Raw genomic sequence first — 20186 nt, 5'->3', positions numbered from 1 at the left:
GGCTGGGCGGGTTGAGGAGACACTTCCGCCCCTCACTAACATGGCCGCAGGCGGGGAGTGCGCATGAGCAGCTGTCTATGGAGCTACCCGAGTGGGGAGAGCGAGAACGCTGTCGGGAGAAATCGGCGGCTGAAGCGGCCTTGGCGGGTGAGTGCAGGACCCGACAAGAGCCTGGAGATGGGGTGGACCAGCAGGGCGGGGCCGTTTTGGTTTTATTTCAGTTTATCAGGTTGGGGGACTCCCGGGGAGGAAGCCTTTGTTTTGGGGGAGGGGGCCGTGTCTGGTCCTGCTTTGTGGGCCGAATTGCTCCCCGCCCCAGGCACGCACGTCCCCGCCCTCCTGCGCTGCCCATCTGGGAGCCGCAGCTGCGGGTGCCAGGTCCCCGAGTCCCTGGCGCCCTTTCCTGCCTTCTCTGCCCAGGACCTGGGTCGCCGGGCGAGCGCCGCGGGTCTGGCCGTGTCACCGCGCGAGTCCCCTGGCTCGCGCTCGGAGGGTGCTCAGCTCCGTAAGCGCCTACTGGTTGTTGGGCCTGCAGGGAAACGACTCCTTCTGTGGCAGCGTCTAGGCTCCTGAATTCTTTCGGGATTCTCCCCCACACCCTCTTTGTGTAAAGACTTAGCAAGGGCTCTTGATGGGCCCTCCTTGCCTGAGCGTGCAAGCCACAACGTCCTTTGCTGATTTCCGTGTCACATATTCTTAACGCTCAGGAAATGCTTCCGGATGTCCAACTAAGATTTGAATAAGTTGCCCGACCCCGGTGCTGTGTGCCCTCGGAGGCTGTCTCTGGCTGACAGCTGTAGGCGATTAGAGTGTTCTGCCCTCTCATTACCTGCTCCTGCAGTCAGCGCAGCAAACCTGAGAGAGAGGTACTTCCTCCCCAGTTTTGAGGTTGGAGACCTTGATGGTCCCAAAACACTTATGCTACTTCCCTTTAGGGACTGGGATCTCCTTGCAGCGTTACTTCTTACAGTTTCACTTTCAGTTCCTTTTTTTTAAAAATTTTTTTTTTATTGTTGTTGTTACTCTTTTCTTTGTACGCGAGCTTTTTATCCGCTACAGATTTTCCTGCGATAGGAAAGGTTGGAGGACCTTATGGATAGAGAATTTACAAAAATATTGCCCCTTTCGTGTTGGGATTATTTTTCTTCTTTGTACTGTGTAGCTGTTTCTGGAGGCATCTGTCTCCTCAGTCCTTTGTTTTTTTCTATCCTCTGGCTGGGTGTCAGGGTCCTAAGGCAGGCACCTTCTAGATGGATTCCTCCCCCATTGTGTTTTCTCCTTCGGAATCCTGAGCTTTGAGTTTTTTCTCTTTTTTGCTGAGGCTCAGTGGATATGGAGTTGTCATAGCAACATTTTACCAACTGTGTTGCACTACCGGAAGGCTTGATGAATAAAATAGAGGAGGTTTGGATATGACATACTTGGGCTTTAGGACCTCTAACAGATGCTGTAAATCTGGACACCCCTAAACAAGAACCCTGTCAATGGAATGCTACCTAAGGGCCAAGTCTGGGTTTTTATTTACCTTTTTTTTTTTTTTTTTTTGAGGGGGGTGGTGGTGCTGAGGATTGAACCCAGGGGTATTTTACCACTGACCTACATCCCCAGCCTTTTTATTTTATTTATTTATTTGGGGGCAAGGTCTAAGTTGCTTCTGGCCTCACTATGTTAATGAGACTGGCCTTGAATTTGGTGATCTTCCTCAACCTTCCCAAAGAGTTGCTGGGAATGCACCACCACCTGGCTATCCCAGTCCTTTTTGTTATTTATATTAGACAGAATCTTGCTAAATTGCTGAGACTGGCCTTCAACTTGTTTTCCTCCTGCCCCAGCCTCACCAATGGCTGGGATTACGGGTGAGCACCACCATGCCTGGCCCATGTCTAGGTTGGTTTGTTTTTTGGTACTAAGGGGCACTTAATCACTGAGCTACATCCCCAGGCCTTTTTAATTTTTAATTTGGAGATAGGGTCTCACTAAGCTGCTTAGGGCCGCTGCTAAGTTGTTGAGGCTGACTTTGAACTCTTCATCATCTTGCCTCAGCCTCCCCAGCCAGTGGGATTACAGGCCTGTGCCACCATACTGGGTTTTGTAGTTAGGGATGGTTTTCAAAGGGCAGTGGCTTCAGGTTTTACTTCCTAAATTTGAAGTTTCTTGCTATCTAGTCTGTCTGCGAGTTGTGAAGTATCAGTGTCCATGACTCTGTGTGTTTTATTTATTTATTTTATTTCTTATTTCTTGTACTGGTGATTAAACCCAGGGATACTTTACCACTGAGCTATGTCTCCAGCCCTTTAAAATTTTAATTTTGAGATTTTAAATTTTAATTTTGAGTCTCACTTAGTTGCTTAGGGCCTCACTAATTTGTTGAGGCTGGCCTCAAACTTGTGATCTTCCTGTCTCAGCCTCCTGAGTTGCTGGGATTACAGGCATGCTCCACTGGGTCTGGAGATCCTGGTTTTTTTTTTTTTTTATAGTGATTGTCTAAACATGGCCCTTCCTAATCCCCATGAAGCTGCTGTTATGGCAGATCTTTATAGCTTTATTAGTAATCCATAATACCTTTACTAAGAATCCATTCAAATATATGTTTTCCAGAATAATTATCCCCTCTCCACCAGGTGCTGGAGTGATAATAGAGGGATGAGGAACACAATTTGTAGAGTTATTTTTTCAATCACTACAGTTCAGTCCTCAGCTTCAGAATGGGGGAAGTCAGTTGTCCCTTGCAGATGATTGGGTTATTTTCTTGGCTTTGTCTTTGAGGATCTAGAACTAGGCAAGCTGTTCAGTTTCCCGGACTCACTGTGAACTTCATGATATCTACCAGGACTTAGCACTCAGGGAGATACGAAGACCTTCAAAAAGGGACCAGCTCCTCGGATGTACTCCCTCACAGAGAGATGAAGGGGTGAGTGAAGAAGAGGTAGGGTCTGATATGAGAGAGATGCAAAATGTCTAAGAGTACTGTCTCTGGAGGTCAGCCTGACCTGGATTCAAGTCCCAGCTCCATCTCCTACCAGCTGTGTGATTCAGTTTCCCCATCTATAAAATGGAAGTAATGGTACCTACCTCATAGTGCTCTTATTAGTATTAAATAAGCTCATGCATGTTAAGTGCTTAGCTTAGGACCTGTACATAGTAAACACTTAGACTAACTTGTATTCTAACCTAACCCATCTATTGGTAATACCAGTGAGTTTGGGAGTCATATGTTACTGTGCCAGTGAGCTTCTCATTCACTTCTTCCCTTTGTCCTTTCACCACAATCAGGCAGCAGAAAACAGCTGAAACAGAAGAGGGGACAGTGCAGATTCAGGAAGGTGAGTGTTAAAACTAGGACCAAGACCAAGGTCATGGACTTTCTCCATCCCCCACTAGCCTATCATCTGTATATCTTCTTTCTTTCTTTTCTTAAAAAAAAAAAATTTTGTAGTTGTTAATGGACCTTTATTTTATTCATTCATTTATATTCGGTGCTGAGAATTGTACCCAATACCTCACACATGCTAGGCAAGCGCTCTACCACTGAGCCACAATCTTCTATCTTCTTTCTTCTTAAGGATATTCAAGTAGAACAGAGGGAGAAAGGCAGTTAACTCAGACTTTCCTTCATTCTTTTAATTCAGGTGCAGTGGCTACAGGGGAGGACCCAACCAGTGTGGCTATCGCTAGCATCCAGTCAGCTGCCACCTTCCCTGACCCCAACGTCAAGTACGTCTTCCGAACTGAGAATGGGGGCCAGGTAAGGGAGGGGGCCAGGTGGCTGCAGGTGTTACCTGGGGTTGGGGTTGAGGGAGGTAATCAAACATCTTGGGGAGACGTGACTTGGAGGAGGAGGTGAAAATGTAGACTCTTGGGGGTGGTGGTGATAAAAGGTCTAGAGGAGAAATTATTATAGGAAAGGGGAATGATGAAACCTCATTATAGAGAAAGAAGAGAGGACAGCTGAATCTATGTCTCTGAAGGGTTTTTGTTTTGGGGCTTTGTCCAAGGGAAGCTTTATGAAGGATCCTGAGATTCCAAGTGCTTATTCTTCTGTCTTCCCTTCCCCCTTCCTCTCTGCTTCTAGGTGATGTACAGGGTGATCCAGGTGTCTGAGGGGCAGCTGGATGGCCAGACTGAGGGCACTGGAGCCATTAGTGGCTACCCTGCCACCCAATCCATGACCCAGGTACAGGGGGATGGGCTGGGGATGGGCTAAATCTCTGAGTAATAAGAGGAAGAAGGGAACTAATAGATTGGAAGTGAAACCAGGAACAGTGAGACATCTCAGACTGCTTTGACTGAAGGCACTAGGCTTTCCCTTTCTAGGTGTTTCGCCTTCCCTCTTCAAGGGATAAAGCTACAGAGTGGTATAGGGGGAAGAAGTATCTGATTGTCACTGGACTCTGTTCTTTTGCTCCCCTTTCCAGGCGGTGATCCAGGGTGCTTTCACGAGTGATGATGCAGTTGATACAGAGGGGACAGCTGCCGAGACACATTATACTTACTTTCCCAGCACTGCCGTGGGTGATGGGGCAGGGGGCACCACATCGGGGAGTACAGCTGCTGTCGTTACTACCCAGGGCTCAGAGGCACTACTGGGGCAGGCAACCCCTCCCGGCACTGGTGAGATATTGCATGAGGATGCTAGATGGCAGGGCCAGGAAGGGCTGGGGGACATGGCTGGGGCAGTGGACCTTTATTCATAACCCTTAGTAAAGACTAAGACCTGGCCAGACAGAGAATTTGGGGCTGATCTGCTAGCAGGAAGGAGCATGTTCTTTTCGGAGTAGGGTCCCAGGGCCTTGTTGAACTTTCTAGTTCCAAGTCCTGGCAGAACCTGCCCCGCATCTTCACAGGTCAATTCTTTGTGATGATGTCACCACAAGAAGTATTACAGGGAGGAAGCCAGCGCTCAATTGCCCCCAGGACCCACCCTTATTCCCCGTGAGTGACCCATTTCTTCTCAGTTACCATGAATAGTCTTAATACCCACTGTAATTTGTATAAGTCCTTACCCCAAACTCAAATCTTAATTTTTAAATTTCTTTTGTCCTTCCCTCACTCTGATCATCCTGCTCTGTTGTCAGGAAATCAGAAGCTCCCCGGACAACCCGGGATGAGAAACGCAGAGCTCAGCATAATGAAGGTAGGTGCTGTGTTCCAGATGTGAAGCCAGGAACTTGTCTAATTGGGCTAGGGACTTGCAAGGAAAGAAGGAATCAGTGGAAGTGCCAGAGTCCTGGGGCAAGCCAGGGCATTACCCAGCAGACCTCTGTTATGCACTATAAACAAGTACAAGGGGCAGGTCCCCTAGTTTAGTATGTCTGATGCTATCTGAGGGGAGGAAGGGTTGGTCATTTTATCCTGGGGCTTGTGAGTGTTCACTGAGTCACTGTGTCCTCCACTTTGACCCACAGTGGAGCGCCGCCGCCGAGACAAGATCAACAACTGGATTGTGCAGCTGTCCAAGATCATCCCAGACTGCTCTATGGAGAGCACCAAGTCTGGCCAGGTCATGGAAGGACCCTGGTAGTGGATGGGAGGCCTAAATTCTGTCTCCTGGTATTATTTCCAGAAATAGTAGAGTGTGGGGCATACACTTTTCATTCACTCTTCATATCTTTCTCTAAGGTCCCTACATCCATGGGAGATGCTATATCACCATCCTGAGGGGAAAATAAAGTCCAAAGTGTGAATGTTGTTTTGGAAAGCATAATGCTAGATGTCTTAAATCCTAAGTCCTCATTTTGTTGACTTTGTCTTGCAGAGTAAAGGTGGAATTCTATCCAAAGCCTGTGATTATATCCAGGAGCTTCGGCAGAGTAACCACAGGTTGTCTGAAGAATTGCAGGGGTTAGATCAACTGCAGCTGGACAATGATGTACTTCGACAGCAGGTCAGACTCCTAATCCCAGTATTACCCACTAGGCCCCTATAGCCCACTGACCCAGTTTGGGACTCTGTACTTAATTCTCCATTGACAGCACTTCACATTTTCCTCCTCACCAGTGGATGTCTAATTTCAGGGGCTTGGTAGTGTCAACTTTTCTACCCATTTCCTTGACTGCCTTCTTTCCATGTTAGGTGGAAGACCTTAAAAACAAGAATCTGCTGCTACGAGCTCAATTGCGGCACCACGGATTAGAGGTCGTCATCAAGAATGACAGCAACTAACTATGGGGATTCAGGGGCTTTGGGCCCAAGAACTGCAGATAGCCCAGGAGCGACAGGCTTATCCCTTTCCTTCACTGCCCACTTCTGGCATGGGACTCTGGGGAGTTCAAAAGGCGTGTCTTTGAACTGAGGACCTGTGGTATGGCAGCCTGCAGTAGTGTGAAACACACATTGTGAACATGCACTGACAGCCTTGCCTACCCCTACCATGCAGCCCCTGGGTCCTCATGCTCCTCTTGCACAATGCATGTGCTGTCTCCAAGCTGGATACTGGACATACTAAACTGGGGGGCTTGCCCTGTGCTTAGAGTACTCAGCAGAGGGTCTGCTGACAAGTGATACTCTGGCTTGCCCCAGGACTCTGGCACTTCCATTGGTTCTTCCTTTCCCCGGAACTGAGGTTCTAGATGTGGACCTGCGACTCTGGGGAACAGACTTAATGAAGAAATGGGGAAGGTTGCTTAGCAGTGTCTACTGTCCCACAAAGAAACTGGCCAGCAAGCAGCTAAGGCCTGTGTAGAAGTCTCTGAAGCCAGGGAGAATAACAGGCAGGGGCCCACTTGGGGTCTTTCCCCTTGTGGGGGTGTTCCCCTCTTTTTTTTAAGATAAAATTGTTCGGAGCCACAGTTGTCTCTTTTTCCTCCTTTTGTGGGCCCCAAATCAAAAGGGAGGGGGCACATTACCCTTTGACCAATAAGGGCTGTGCCAACTTTAGGGTGGGGTGCCATTCCTATACTCATTACCCTGAGTTGTGTTACCTGTGCCAGATCGGGTGTTGTTTCCGGCTCACCCTGGCAATAGCAGATTTCTCCTGTGGGATGTTGAGAGGCACCACGAACAGGTGCTGTGGGGACTGTGCGGGAGGCGGTGCCTTGCTTCCGGTTCCGGTCTGGGCTCTGGGAGGAAGGGAGAGATGCTGCCCACGGCGAGGGGGCGGGCTGGGGCCACATTCCTGCAACTGGTAATCGCTGTCCGCACCATGGCTGGAGGTACCTGTGAGGGAGCCTGGGATGTCCAGTTCTACCTGTGGCCCTGGGAGTGTGTGAGGCCCTGAGGGTGGAGGTGTATGTGGAGGGAGAAGTGAAGGGGCACCAGAGAGGTTAGGGTGCTGCTAGGGGAGGGGGTATTGAGGCACCCATTCTTCATAGTCCTCCTCTGAAGGTGCATGTGCCCTCTTCTTCAGCGTCCACGGTCTCGGTCTCGCTTCCTGAACTCCGGTCACTCCTAACATCAGGCCGGGCCCGGCTCTTCGATGTGAGATCTCGGGAGGAGGCTGCAGCGGGAACCATCCCAGGGGCAGTCAACATCCCGGGTATGGGATTGGAGGAGACAGCCCAGAAGGGTCTTAGCTAGTGGGATCTCAGAATGGCGTGGGGAAGGCAAAATACAGAGGCGGGGTGAGGGGAATCCTACATTTCCCTAAGCTGCCCTCAGCTTCCCACAGAGAAGGGCTGATTGGAGGCGGATCCTGGCAGTGGAACTGGCCTATCCAGTTTGAGGGGAGAGCAGAGGGTAAGGAGAGGGGCAAACCAGCTTCTATATGCTTGACCTCCCTGAAGCTAGATGCCTAAGTCTACCTGCTCCTCCTGGCTGCACACACACACACACACACACACACACACACACACACCCCAGGATTCAGGAAGTGACTCTCACTCACAGGTCATTTGGCAAATTTCCTTAAGGGTAAGCTGTTTCTTGACTTTGACAGGGTGGGAGGTGGCCACCATATATTGGTTCGGGGCCTGGAGATTTTGTTCCATCACCAGCTCTTCTTGCCTGATTTCTGACCCTGAGAATCAAGACTTGCTTTCCATTTATTCTCTGGACTCCTCTCCCAGTGTCCGAGTTGGAAAGTGCCCTGCAGATGGAGCCAGCTGCATTCAAAGCATTGTACCGCACTGAGAAGCCAAAGCAAGAAGATGAGAATCTTGTTTTCTTCTGTCAAATGGGAAAACGGGGCTTCCAGGCCACACAGCTGGCCCGGCGCCTTGGATACACAGGGTATGGGCATGGGCAACGTGTGGCTTGCTAGCTGGGAAGTGATTGGGGACTGCCTATTGGGCCTGTCCTTCCCTTACCCCTCTTTGTTTCCACAGGGCTCGAAACTATGCTGGGGCCTATAAGGAATGGTTCGAGAAAGAGGGTTAGGCAGAACCCTTATCTCTCCCTCCCACCTTAACAAAGGGTGATGAAGGAGATGACTTGCTGGGCTAGGCAACTCCTTTTAGTGCTTTGCACACAGAAACATTAATAAAGAACATTTTATCAAGTATTGGAAGTACTTAATTTGTTAGGCAGGCAGAAAATGGGTCTGGCTGGGTGTGGTGGTACATGCCTGTAATACCAACTACTTGAGAGGCTAAGGCAGGAGAACTGCAAATTCAAAGCCAGTAGGCAATTTATTGAGATCCTGTGGTTTGAAAGAAAGAAAGAGTGACTGGGTTCAATCCCCAGTACAGTATGGCAAAAAAGAAAGAAAGAAAATGGTTCTAATATTAATCTACACCTCAATTCAGTGCTGGATCATTTATCTTTCCAGCATTTATTTACCTGGCCTTACCCCCAAATTCTAGCAGTTGCCTGGGTAACTATAATTCTCCTTCTAGAACAGTTGTTTTTAGGGTGTACATGGCCTAGAAACTTAAAAAAAAAAAAAAGCTTGGTCTGGGGGTAATGTCTTGTGCCTATGTCCCATCCTGTCAGAAACCTGAGACAGTAGGACTATTTGAGCCCAGCAGGGCCACCCTGAACAACAGAGCAAGACCTCATCTAAAAAAAAAAAAAAGGCCGGATGTGGTGGCTCATGCCTGTAATCCCAGTAGACGGCTGCTTAGGAGACTGAGATAGGAGGATCACCAGTTATTTGAAGTCAGCCTTAGCAAAACGAGGCCCTAAGCAACTCAGTGAGACCCTGTCTCTAAATAAAAAATAAAAATAGGGCTGGGGATGTGGCTCAGTGGTTGAGTGCCCCTGAGTTCATTCCTGGTATCCCCCTCCCACCCAAAATAAAATTGGGCCCAACCCCAGATTATGTTGGTGGGGTGGGACCTGGGCATTTGTGGATTTTTTTTTTTTTTTAGCTCCTCTGATGAATCTAATATGCAGTAAGAAACTAGTTATCACTGCTCTTTATACCAGAGGTCCACAAACTAATAGCTCCAGCTATCCATATTGCTGTGATCATTCCTTTTTGAATTGTTTATGGCTACTTTTGTGCAAAACTGGCAGAATAATGACAGAAACTGTATATCCTTCAAAGCCTAAAATTTTTACTCTTAAGCCCTTTATAGGAAGAGTTTGCCTACTATTGCTCGTGAGCCCCAATATCACTTTCTTCAGACTTTGTTTTAGAGTTCAGGAAATGAAAAGCAATTCCAGGCCTTTGGGTAAAAGAGAATTGATGATACCCTTTATCCCTATATTTATGTGTCATATACGTGTTACAGGTATGAGGAGCCCTTCCTTTGCCACCCCAAACAATTCCCTGATTTTTGTCAACACTGTTCTGATTCCAACTAAATTTTGCTAAATTTAGTTGATTAAAAAACAAACAAACAAAAAACCTGAAATGGCAAATACTTACTGAAACTAAATTCAACACAATGCAGCAAGCATCTAACTTCCCTTTAATATGGTGCATATACTTTGATGCATATCTTTTGAGGCTTTTTTGGTTTTGTTTTGGTACTGGAGATTGAACCTAAGGGTACTTTACCACTGCATTCCATCTGCAGTCCTTTTATTTATTTTTAATTTTGAGACAGAATTTTGCTAAGTTGCTAAGTGGCTTTGAACTTGCAACCCTCCTGCCTCAGCTTCCTGAGTAGCTGGGATTACAGGCATGTGCCTCTGTGCCTGGCTCCTTGAGACCTTTCAATGGCAGAGTTTTTTTCCCCCTAAGTTTGATTTTTTAAAATTTTATTCTTTTATCTGTGGAAGAGAAGGTTGGGCCAGAGGTGGATTCAATTTTCTGTTTTTTCAAGTTTCTGAGAAAATTCCTTCCTACATTTCTTACATTCTTTGCTTTTTTTTTTTTTTTTCTCACCTTCTTTTCCTCTTCCCTTCTGCTTTCTGGATTATTGCCAGCCCTCCTACATCTTTTCTCTCACCATCCACATTATAAAATCCTCATTCATCTGGACTCCCCAACTTCTCGGCCTCAAAGCTATCCTACTTTCTCCCTGAGCTAATCTGAGTTTAGCCAGACATTGTTGGGTCAGAAGATAAAGTTGAAAGGGCAAATTGTGTCATTTATTCTTTCCTCAAATAACCAAATCCCTTTGGGAAGTTTCTCCTGTGGTCCAATTTCCTCTCTGAGTCTTAACTATTCTTGTTTCTTTTTTCCCCTCCCTCAATCTTTGTGATAGATTATAACATTTCCTCATTACTATTATTACTGAGGCATAATTTATCTATAATAAAATGCACAGTTCTTAAGTGTTTAATTCATTGAGTTTGGGGTATGCTCCCTTGTAACCATTTCCCTAAATAAGATTTATTTACTTTTTAATATTTATTTTATTTATTTTAGTTGTAGTTGGGCACAATACCTTTATTTTAATTATTTTATATGTGTGCTGACGATTGAACCCAGGGCCTTGAATGTGCAAGGCAAGCACTCTACCACTGAGCCACCACCCAGCCCACCCCTAAATAAGATTTAGAACACAGAAATCCCCAGGTTTTTTCCAGGTGCCACTTCCAATCTCTCCCTTTCTCTCTTTTTAAGCAACCACTTTCTATCACTATAGATAAGTTTTCTAGCACCCTTCCTGGCCTGCCAACATCTATCTTTTGCTTCTTTCTGTTTTATAGTTCAAAGTTAAGAATCCTAGAAGTAAAGTGATCTGGCTTACTATATAACCATGCCCTCTGGTTTGATCATTGTTAAAAGAACATTCCTCTTTCTCCCTCATTAACTGTTTGGTTAATAACCCTAACAGGCAGTTCCAGGCCATTACCTTTAAAGTTCTCTTTCCCTTTCCTCATAACTACCTGTTTCAGCAGGTGAAGCTCCAGCATTAGGGCTCACCAGCTACATGCACTTAGCTTGCCTTCTTCTGCCTTCCTTTTCATACTAAATTGGACTTCCTCTTTCATCCTACTTTATACCAGGTTTATGTTTACCATATGCATATGTCATAATGTGTTCATCATATGTGTTATACTTTTTTTTTTTTTTGAGTACTGAGAATTTAACTGGGTGCACTACTGCTGAGCTTCATGTGTTCATCATATGTGTTATACTTTTTTTTTTTTTTTTTTGAGTACTGAGAATTGAACTGGGTGCACTACTGCTGAGCTTCATCTTCAGTCTCTTTTTTTTATTTTGAGACAGAGTCTTGCTAAATTGCCCAGACTGGCCCCAAACTTGAAATCCCCCTTCCTCAGCCTCACAAGTAACTGGAATTACAGGTGTGCGCCACTGTGCCAAACTTTACATTACTATATTTTTGTTTGTTTGTTTGTTTCCCCTCCTAATTGGGTAGGCACTTCAAAAGTAGGGACTGGCTTTCATTTTCTTACCTCGGTGAATGTGAGTTTTCAGTAGGTGTTTGTTGAGCTTTATTAGCTTTTGACCTTCAGAACTTTCTAATTTCAGCCTTTTTGAAGCATCACTGCATAGCCAATCTTAAAATAACATTTTTATCTTATCAGTCAGAGTTGATAATATACAATAGGTCTTCTTTGCCTAGTGACTGGAGCACGTGTCTCAGCCTGGCCTTTTGAGCAATCTGTAGTGCATCAACCTTCATTTTCAAAGTAGCCTTCCAGTACTCGCTCTCATCAGAATTCGCCCCCCCCCCCCCAGTACTGGGGTTTGAATTCAGTGACACTCTATATTGAGCTATATCCCTAGCCCTTTTGATTTTTATTTCCACTCAGGGTCTTGCTAAATTGTCCAGGCTGTCCTCAAACTTGGCTGTCCGTCTTCCCCAGTAGGCGGGATTACAGGTGTGAATCACTACACTGGTTCAGGTGATTTCTAGGTGTGTGTGTGTGTGTGTTGCTGGGGATTAAATCAAGAGCTTCAGGAATCTTTTTGTCCTTAAGTAGACCTTCTTCCTTTCTAGATCAGACCTTCGCTCATCATTTCTGCTGTTTGGGAAACTTCCAGTCTTTTGTACCCTCTGAATTTCACAAGAATTAGAAGAATGTATTTGGCAGGAGATTTGTTGGTCTCATCAAGAGGGCTTTTAAACTCAAGGAGAAGGGAGAAAAATAGCAGATAAAATTATATAACTGGATTCCATGAAGAACACAAGATGCAGAATAGTAGACAAAGCACATACCTCTATTGTAGCATTTATCACACTATATTAATAATTTACATTCTCCTCTAGACTGAGTTCTTTGAGCAGAGGGGTTGTTTATTTTATTGTTATGGCCAACAATGAAACCAAAACCTCTCACATAGGAGATACTTAGTAGATGAATTTTCAGGGAGGCATTTAGTAATTCCCAGGGGAAAATGTGAGGTGAAAAGTTGGAAACGGTACTCATGAATGCCAGGATGTTACTATGGAAAGAGTAAAGATTCTGAGAGAGTTCTGAGTTCTAGTTCTGGCTTAGCCCAACTGAGGTGACTTTAAGATACTTTTAACTATTTCAACTCTCACTATTCTCATTTGTAAAATGGAACTTGTAAGGCTTTGCTGGATTTTGTGGTGTATGCCTGTTAGCTACTTGGGAGGAGGATCCCAAGTTTGAGGTCAGCCTCAGCAACTTTATGAGATCCTTAGCAACTTAACAAGACCCTGTCTCACAAAGAAAAAAAAAAAAAAAAAAGGACTGGAATGTAGCTCAGTAGTAAAGTGCTCCTGAGTTCAATTCAATTCCTAGTACCAAAAAGACAGAAGTTTCCTTGGATTGTTGTGTTAATACCTATCATATAGAACATATGGATTTATAGTTATATATGAGAGTATATACAATACACACAAAGAGCTAAATGCAATAGCATAAATATCAATGAAATTTGATGGAAGATATCATGATTGGAAGTGTGAAAGTATGTCATAATAAAAGGAAAATATGTTTAATAAAAGATAATTTTGCACAATAGCACACACCTGTAATCTCAGCTACTCAGGAGACTGAGGCAGGAGGATCAAAAGTTCAAGGCCAGGGCTGGGGATGTGGCTAAAGCAGTAGTGCGCTCGCCTGGCATGCGTGTGGCCCAGGTTCCATCCTCAGCACCACATACAAACAAAGATGTTGTGTCCACCGATAACTAAAAAATAAATATTAAAATTCTCTCTCTCTCTTAAAAAAAAAAAGTTCAAGGTCAGCCTGGGTAATTTATTGAGACCCTGTCCCAAAATAAAAACTTAAAGAGCTGGGGATGTAGGTCAGTGGTAGAGTGCCTGGTTAGCATGTTCGAGGCCTTGATTTTGATCTCTTTCAACAAAAAACAAAATGTGTTGAGACTTGATTTGTGGCCACCTTTTTTTTTTAGGGGGGCGGGGCGCGGGTATTAGGGATTGAACTCAGAGGCACTTGACCACTGAGCTACATCCCCAGCCCTATTTCATATTTTATTTAGAGACAGGGTCTCACTAAGTTGCTTACCATCTCGCTTTTGCTGAGGCTGATTTTGAACTCGGCGATCCTCCTGCTTCAGCCTCCCAAACCGCTGGGATTACAGGCATGCACCACCACACCGGCTCAATTTTTTTTTTTTTTTTTTTTTTTTGTGGTGCTGGGTGGTAAGCGACTGATAGCCCATTTTTGTATATATTTTGCTAGAGGGTCTCATTGAGTTGCTTAATGCCTTGCTTTTTGCTGAGGCTGGCTTTGAATTTTCAATCCTCCTACCTTAGCCTCCCAAACTGCTGGGATTACAGGTGTGTGCCCCCCACCCAGCTTGTGGCCACTTTTTTTAAATGGCCCATGAATGCTTGAAAAGAGAATATACTTTGCAGTTTTAGGTATTTTATATATGTTGTTCACATTTATTCTAATTTTTTTTTGGTCTATCAGCTATTCAAGAAGGCATTCCAATTAAATATATATGCTGCCAAAGCAAGCACTATTTAAAAAAAATTTTTTTTTTTTTGCCCTTAATTTTTTCCCCCCATTTTGAGACTCACCAAGTTATTCTGGGTGGCCTGGAACTTGAGATCCTCCTGCCTCATCCTTCTGAATTGCTGGAATTACAGGCTTGTGCCACCATCCTGGCTACAAGATAAATTTCAAATGGATCAAATATTAAATGAATGAAAACTACCAAGAAGAATTCTTTCATTGGGCTGGGGATATAGCTCAGTTGATAGAGTGCCTGCCTTGCATGCACAAAGCCCTGGGTTCAATCCCCAGCACCACCCCTCCCCCCCCTCCAAAAAAAAAAAAAAAAGAATTCCTTTATTACCTTAAAGTGGGTGAAAACATTTGTACAGAAGGTACAAAACAAAGAAGCCCAGAACATTCTTCATGATGCATGCAAACACAGGCATGTTCTCACACAAATATACCACATAAGTCAAAAGACAAACAGCAAGCTGTAGAAAAAAATTCAAGTCAGCACACATAGAGGGCTAATTCCTTGAACATATAAAGACCAATTACAAATGGATAAGAAAAAGACAACTATCCCTCTTTGGTTTGGATATGGTTTGGTTGTCCCCCATTGGTCCATGTGTTGGAGACTTGGTCACCAGGGTGTCAGTATTGGGAGGTTCTGTTGGCCTTTAAAAGCTTGGATTCACTGGGGGCCCTCAAAGGAAATTAATTACAGTATTTATCCTATGACCCCTTGGTAGTTCTGAAGAGAAGGCTATAGAAAAGGAGAAAGCTAGCCAGGTGCAGTGGCCCACACTTGTAATTCCAGGGGCTCATGAGTCCGAGGCAGAAGGATTGCAAGTTCCAGACTAGCCTTAGCAATTTAGCGAGGCCCTAAGCAACTCAGTGAGACCCTGTCTCAAAATTGAAAAAAAGTGAGGATGTGGCTCAGAGGTTAAGCACCCCTGGGTTTAATCCCTGTACCAATAAATAAATAAAATAATAATAATAAACAAAAGGACAAAGTCTAGGGCTGGGGAGTATATCTCAGTGGTGGAGCGCTTGTCTAGAGTGAGTGAGCCCCTGGGTTCCATCTCCAGCACTGGGGAGAAAAACAACAAACAAACAACCCACCACAGTGGCACACTCCTCTAATCTCAGTTACTCCACAGGCAGAGCAGGAGTATCTTAAATTCCATACCAGCCTGGGCAACTTGGCAGACTCTGTCTCAAAATCAAGATCAAAAAGGGCTGGGATGAAATTCATTGGGAGAGCACCCCTGGGTTTAATCCCTATCACCAGTGGGGAAAAAAAGAAAAAAGTAGGCTATGTCAGGTATTTTGTGTAGTGACAACAAGCTGACGAAAAAATGTCCCAATAAATAAATGAGCAAAGCATATGAAAAGACAGTTCCCAGAATGCAAATTGTTCTTAAACCTAGGAAGATGTTTATCTCACACATAATGAGAGATATGCAAATTAAAACCAAACTGAGGTATCAATTGACATTTATTAGATTGGCAAAGAATTAATATTTGATAACAGTCTTTTGGCAAGATTGTGGGAAAAGAGGCATGCTAATAGATTTTGCAAATGTAAATGGAATAACCCCTAGAGGGCAATTTTTCAATATTAATTAAAATAATAAATGAGTATATTTGACCCAGCATTTATATTTCTGGAGCTTTATCCTACAAATAAGTTATAACCATTTGTGTGAAATATATGTGTTTATTGTATTATGTTAGCAAAAGATTGAAAGCAACAAGTGCAGGGCGAAGTGGCACACACCTGTAATCCCAGTGGCTGGGTAGGCTGAGGCAGGAGGATCAAGAGTTCAAAGCCAGCTTCAGCAAAAGTGAGGCACTAAGCAACTCAGTGAGACCCTGTCTCTAAATAAAATATAAAATAGGGCTGGCGATGTGGCTCAGTGGTCAAGTGCCTTGGTACTCGATTACCCCCCAAAAAAGAAAAAAAGTAACAAGTGTTTATAAGTTGAAACTGGCTAAATAAACATTATAAGCATACAATAGATTATTATGTGCTTGTGGAAAAAAAATGAGTAAGCTCTTGGTGTACTCATGAAAGATCTCTAAGACACTTTGTTAGGTGCAAACAATGTAGTATGCTATCTTTTTATATAAAGAAAGAGTGATATGACAGGGATATATACTTATAGTTGCTTGTTTTAGCACAAAGAAGCCCTGGAAGGACACAGAGAATAAAAAGTCATTCCCTTACAAATTTTTTAGCATCCTTGCTGCTCTCTCCAGCACTAGTTTAGGCAATTCCCAACTATTGTCAAGTCCAACTAAATGCTTACTACTGTCTCCTTGTGGTCACACAGCTAGTGTAAAGTTCACACTGGAGCTCTTTAAATTTATGTCCAAAATATCTGTAGGAACTTAACATTACTCACCAGCTCTTTACTTTTTTTTTTTGGTACTGTGGATTGAACTCAAGGGAACTTTACCATGAGTTACATCCCCAACCCTGGAGTCTTACTAAATTGCTGAGGCTGGCCTTAAATGTGCATCTCCTACCTCAGTCTCCCAAGTAGCTGGGATTATAGGTGTGTAGTACCATGCCCATCAGTAGATTCATCACCAATTCTAATACACTGGTCTAGAGTGTTCCTTTTCAGGCTCCACTTTTTCCTATTATTCAGATCTCCTAAACTTCCTCTTCCTCTGTATTCTCAGCTGATAACTTTCCTTTAATACTCCATTGAGAACAGAAGAAATTAGACTGACTTTCCAACATTTTTCCACCAACAAAGGTACTGATCACAGCACCTACTTCCTTTTTGTTATGGCATGTGGGTATTTCTGTTCTCTTTTAAGGCTCAACAGGAGCTCATCTCTTTTCTACTTGATCTTGGTACTGCAATTACCCTCTCTTCCAAAAAAATCCACCATTAATATATTCCTCCCTATTAAATTATTGCCATGAGTAATACAAGCATTTCCTTCTAAGCAAAAATACCTACCCTCCCTTCATCCAACATCCCCTTCAGCTGCTGCTCCTTTACTCTGCTGCTTTTAGCAAATCTCTAAGGAACAATTTATAGTCACAGTCTTTGCTTTTTTAATGAGGCATTCAATTATGCCTTCCAAAATTTTCTATTTTGCAAACTCATCAGTCTGTATTTTTAAAATTTGCTTTTTTTGAAAGGTTAAAGAAAACAAATATCAATGACAATGAAATTTAAAAATTTACTAATTTAAACAATTTTATGGGAAAATAATTTTGAATATCAAATTATTTGCATGCTCTAAAATTATTTTTATGTTTTATAAATATATACACAAATGTTTAATATAGTAATAACTGGGGTGCATACTAATTGTATTTACTTTTTCCCATTTAATTTTTTACAGGGATACCAGGGATTGAACTCAGGGGTACTCAACCACTGAGCCACATCCCCAGTCCTATTTTGTATTTTATTTAGAGACAGGGTGTCACTGAGCTGCTTAGTGCCTCCCTTTTTGCTGAGGCTGGCTTTGAACTTGAGATCCTTCTGCCTTAGCTTCCCAAGCCCCTGGGATTACAGGTGTGTACCACCGCACCTGGCTCCCCATTTAATATTTATAATTAACATGATTTCATTTATGCTTGCCTTTTAATATTTCATTTTCAAAACAAGTATGAAAGTGAATAAAGATAAATGCAATATATATTTTGGTTTAAAAACAGCTGTAGAAAGGTGGGGATATGGCTCAGTGGTACAGCATCTGCCTGGCATGTGTGAAGCCCTGGATTCTAGCCACAGCACGGCAACAATACTAAAAAAAAAAAAAAAAAAAAAAAAAAAAAAAAACTGTACAAGTATAGGCTGTCAAAGATCCTTTACATTTTTTTTTTTTTGAGAGAGAGAGAGAGAGAGAGAATTTTAATATTTATTTTTTAGTTTTCGGCGGACACAACATCTTTGTTTGTATGTGGTGTTGAGGATCGAACCCCGGCCGCACCCATGCCAGGCAAGCGCGCTACTGCTTGAGCCACATCCCCAGCCCCACATTTTTTTTTTTTTAAATATTTTTCCTGTAGTGGGATTGAATGCAGAACTTAGCTGGTGTTATACAAATGTTCACCACAGAGCTGCATCTCCAGTCCTGCTCTTTGCTCTTTACATTTAACTTCAAGTTCATCTCTTTTCAAAGACTTGAAATTCCTTTGAGAGTAAAGAAAAGCTTTGCGTTTGGCAGGCACACAAATACTTGCTACAATTTACTAATACAAAGTTTCTCTTTGGGTTACATATTGTCTTGTTTCTTGTTTTGGTCTTGTGAGTAGATGGCAAATGATGAAGTCTATTTATTTGCATTTCCCTACAGCACCCAGTAGGTGCTTGATAAACATTGCTTTAAATTGGGTAGAACCAGAAATGGAAACTGGATCATGAGACATGGACAAAGGAGTGAAATGTAAAACATGGCAAAGATAAAAGACTCGCAAAAGTGTGTGTGTGTGTGTTTTTTTTTTTAATCCATCTTTTGGACAAAAGTGAGAACTTTCCACTTGCACACTTGCAATAAGTTTTTTCAGATTGCCCTCATCCCCCGCAACTGTGGTATACTTAACACGGTAAAAATCAAATCACTGTAAAATCGAAACCACAAATAGTGAAAATGCTGAGCAAGAATTTCAACTAAAAACGATTTAACAATATAAATATTAATAGAAAGCTTGGGTATCAACATAATCTACAGAAAAAGAGGAGGTTTAGGAGAGATGGGTGTGAAGTCACACCTCTGTAATCCCAGCCATGTGGGAGGCTGAGGCAGGCAGATCGTAAATTGGAAGCCAGACTGGACAATTTATCAAGACAATCAGAATGAAAATAAAAAGGTCTGGGGGTGTGGCTCAGTGGAAAAGCACGCCTGGGTTCAATTCCCAGTATTGGGGGGCAGGGAAGGAGGCTTAGTCAGCATCCAACCATTAGTTCATTAGTCACAACGAGAAGCTGAATAATTCTTAAAATGTAAGGTCTTGCTGACAGATGATATATGTATAAAGCACATATCCAGAGAGTTACCCAGAGATGTGTGTATATAGCATGTGTATATCAGTTTCTATTATCTTTTTTTTTTTTGGGGGGGGGGGTACCAGGGATTGAACCTAGGGGCGCTTAACCACTGTGCCAGACTGCCCTTTTTTTATTTTACGTTGAGACAGAGTCTCACTAAGTTGCTTAGGGTCTCTCTGAGTTGCTGAGGCAGGCTTTGAACTTGTGATCCTCCTGCTCAGCCTCCCAAACCGCTGGGATTACAGGTGTGCACCACCGCGCCTGGCTCTGGGTAGGCTTTGTGTGTATCTATTTAACGGTCTTCTTAAAGATAATATAATTATTTTTCCACTTTGGAGTTGAGTGCTCCCTTACCCTTTATTTTCTCTCTCCTCTCTCAAAGCCGGTGAATGCGCTATTCGGGTGAACAGAGGAACCCGGTTCTGGGATGTATCAAAGTTATCTTTCCACTTTCCCAGTTCTCCCCGCCCCACTATCATATTAATATGTGGTTTTCATTTGCCCAGGAATGGGACCAAAGTTTCTGCAGCACGAAGCAATTTACATTGACGTAAACATTAAAAAACAAAAACAAACAGAAACCCGAAAGGAGCCATTCTCCTGACTACCCCTGACAGACTACCTATCCTTGCCTCTTCCTTAGAGGTAACCTCTCGTCCTCTAGCTTCAACTAAGAGCCATCCAGTCAGAGAGTTCCTACTTCAGAAACGCTGCCCAATCAGGGGGCCCTTACCTGTAGCAGGTGAGGGATTCGTTTCCTTGCTTGACAATCTCCTCAGCCAATCAGAGCAGTTGGAGCAGGGACCCGAGCATTGCGGCCCCAGAGGGGAGTAATGGGCGGGGTTGCACCTGGCGACGGTGAATCACTCAACGGAGCGGCGGCTCTCTTCACCAATCAGAATGTGCAGGGGCGGGGCGCCGGCCAATCGGGTGTGGAGGGCAGGGCCGGGCGGGGCTCAACCTGGCGGCTGGAGTTTTTCTCTGAGC

The 20186-nt window shown here is 43.8% G+C and overlaps 2 protein-coding genes and 1 long non-coding RNA gene across 7 annotated transcripts; 2 read left to right on the top strand and 1 right to left on the bottom strand.

Annotated features, from left to right (window-relative positions):
* The first annotated feature begins 5 nt into the window (after window positions 1–5).
* Usf1 (upstream transcription factor 1) lies at window positions 6–6788 on the top strand. 5 transcript variants are annotated; one of them, XM_046429140.2, is made up of 12 exons: window positions 55–147; window positions 708–866; window positions 2831–2911; window positions 3274–3323; window positions 3630–3745; window positions 4073–4174; window positions 4416–4611; window positions 4845–4932; window positions 5076–5134; window positions 5406–5500; window positions 5756–5884; window positions 6073–6788. In XM_046429140.2, the coding sequence occupies exons 3-12, from the start codon at window positions 2904–2906 to the stop codon at window positions 6160–6162; spliced, it is 933 nt and encodes a 310-aa protein (XP_046285096.1). In that variant the 5' UTR covers window positions 55–147; window positions 708–866; window positions 2831–2903; the 3' UTR covers window positions 6163–6788. The 5 variants fall into 5 exon arrangements, with proteins under 5 accessions (XP_046285093.1, XP_046285094.1, XP_046285096.1 ...); XM_046429137.2 differs by lacking the exon at window positions 708–866 and having other exon boundaries at window positions 6–147; XM_046429138.2 differs by lacking the exon at window positions 708–866 and having other exon boundaries at window positions 21–147; window positions 2767–2911.
* Window positions 6789–7015: 227 nt separating this feature from the next.
* Tstd1 (thiosulfate sulfurtransferase like domain containing 1) lies at window positions 7016–8437 on the top strand. The gene is made up of 4 exons (XM_046429144.2): window positions 7016–7151; window positions 7346–7474; window positions 8004–8166; window positions 8262–8437. Exons 1-4 carry the CDS (start codon window positions 7076–7078, stop codon window positions 8311–8313), a joined length of 420 nt encoding a protein of 139 aa, XP_046285100.1. The 5' UTR covers window positions 7016–7075; the 3' UTR covers window positions 8314–8437.
* On the bottom strand, window positions 7829–20179 carry LOC124082652 (uncharacterized). Its single transcript, XR_006848448.2, has 3 exons — window positions 19933–20179; window positions 14537–14666; window positions 7829–14346 (listed from the first exon to the last, which is right to left on the bottom strand). It is a non-coding gene; the product is annotated as an uncharacterized LOC124082652 (long non-coding RNA).
* Window positions 20180–20186: the final 7 nt, after the last annotated feature.

The sequence above is a fragment of the Marmota monax genome, unplaced genomic scaffold (genome assembly GCF_021218885.2).
Source record: "Marmota monax isolate L192 unplaced genomic scaffold, Marmota_monax_Labrador192_F-V1.1 WCK01_AAM20220418_F8-fsc00145, whole genome shotgun sequence".
NCBI classification, from domain to species: Eukaryota; Metazoa; Chordata; class Mammalia; order Rodentia; family Sciuridae; genus Marmota; species Marmota monax.
Note: the sequence above shows the minus strand (reverse complement) of the source record. Positions and strands in the feature narration are given on the sequence as shown.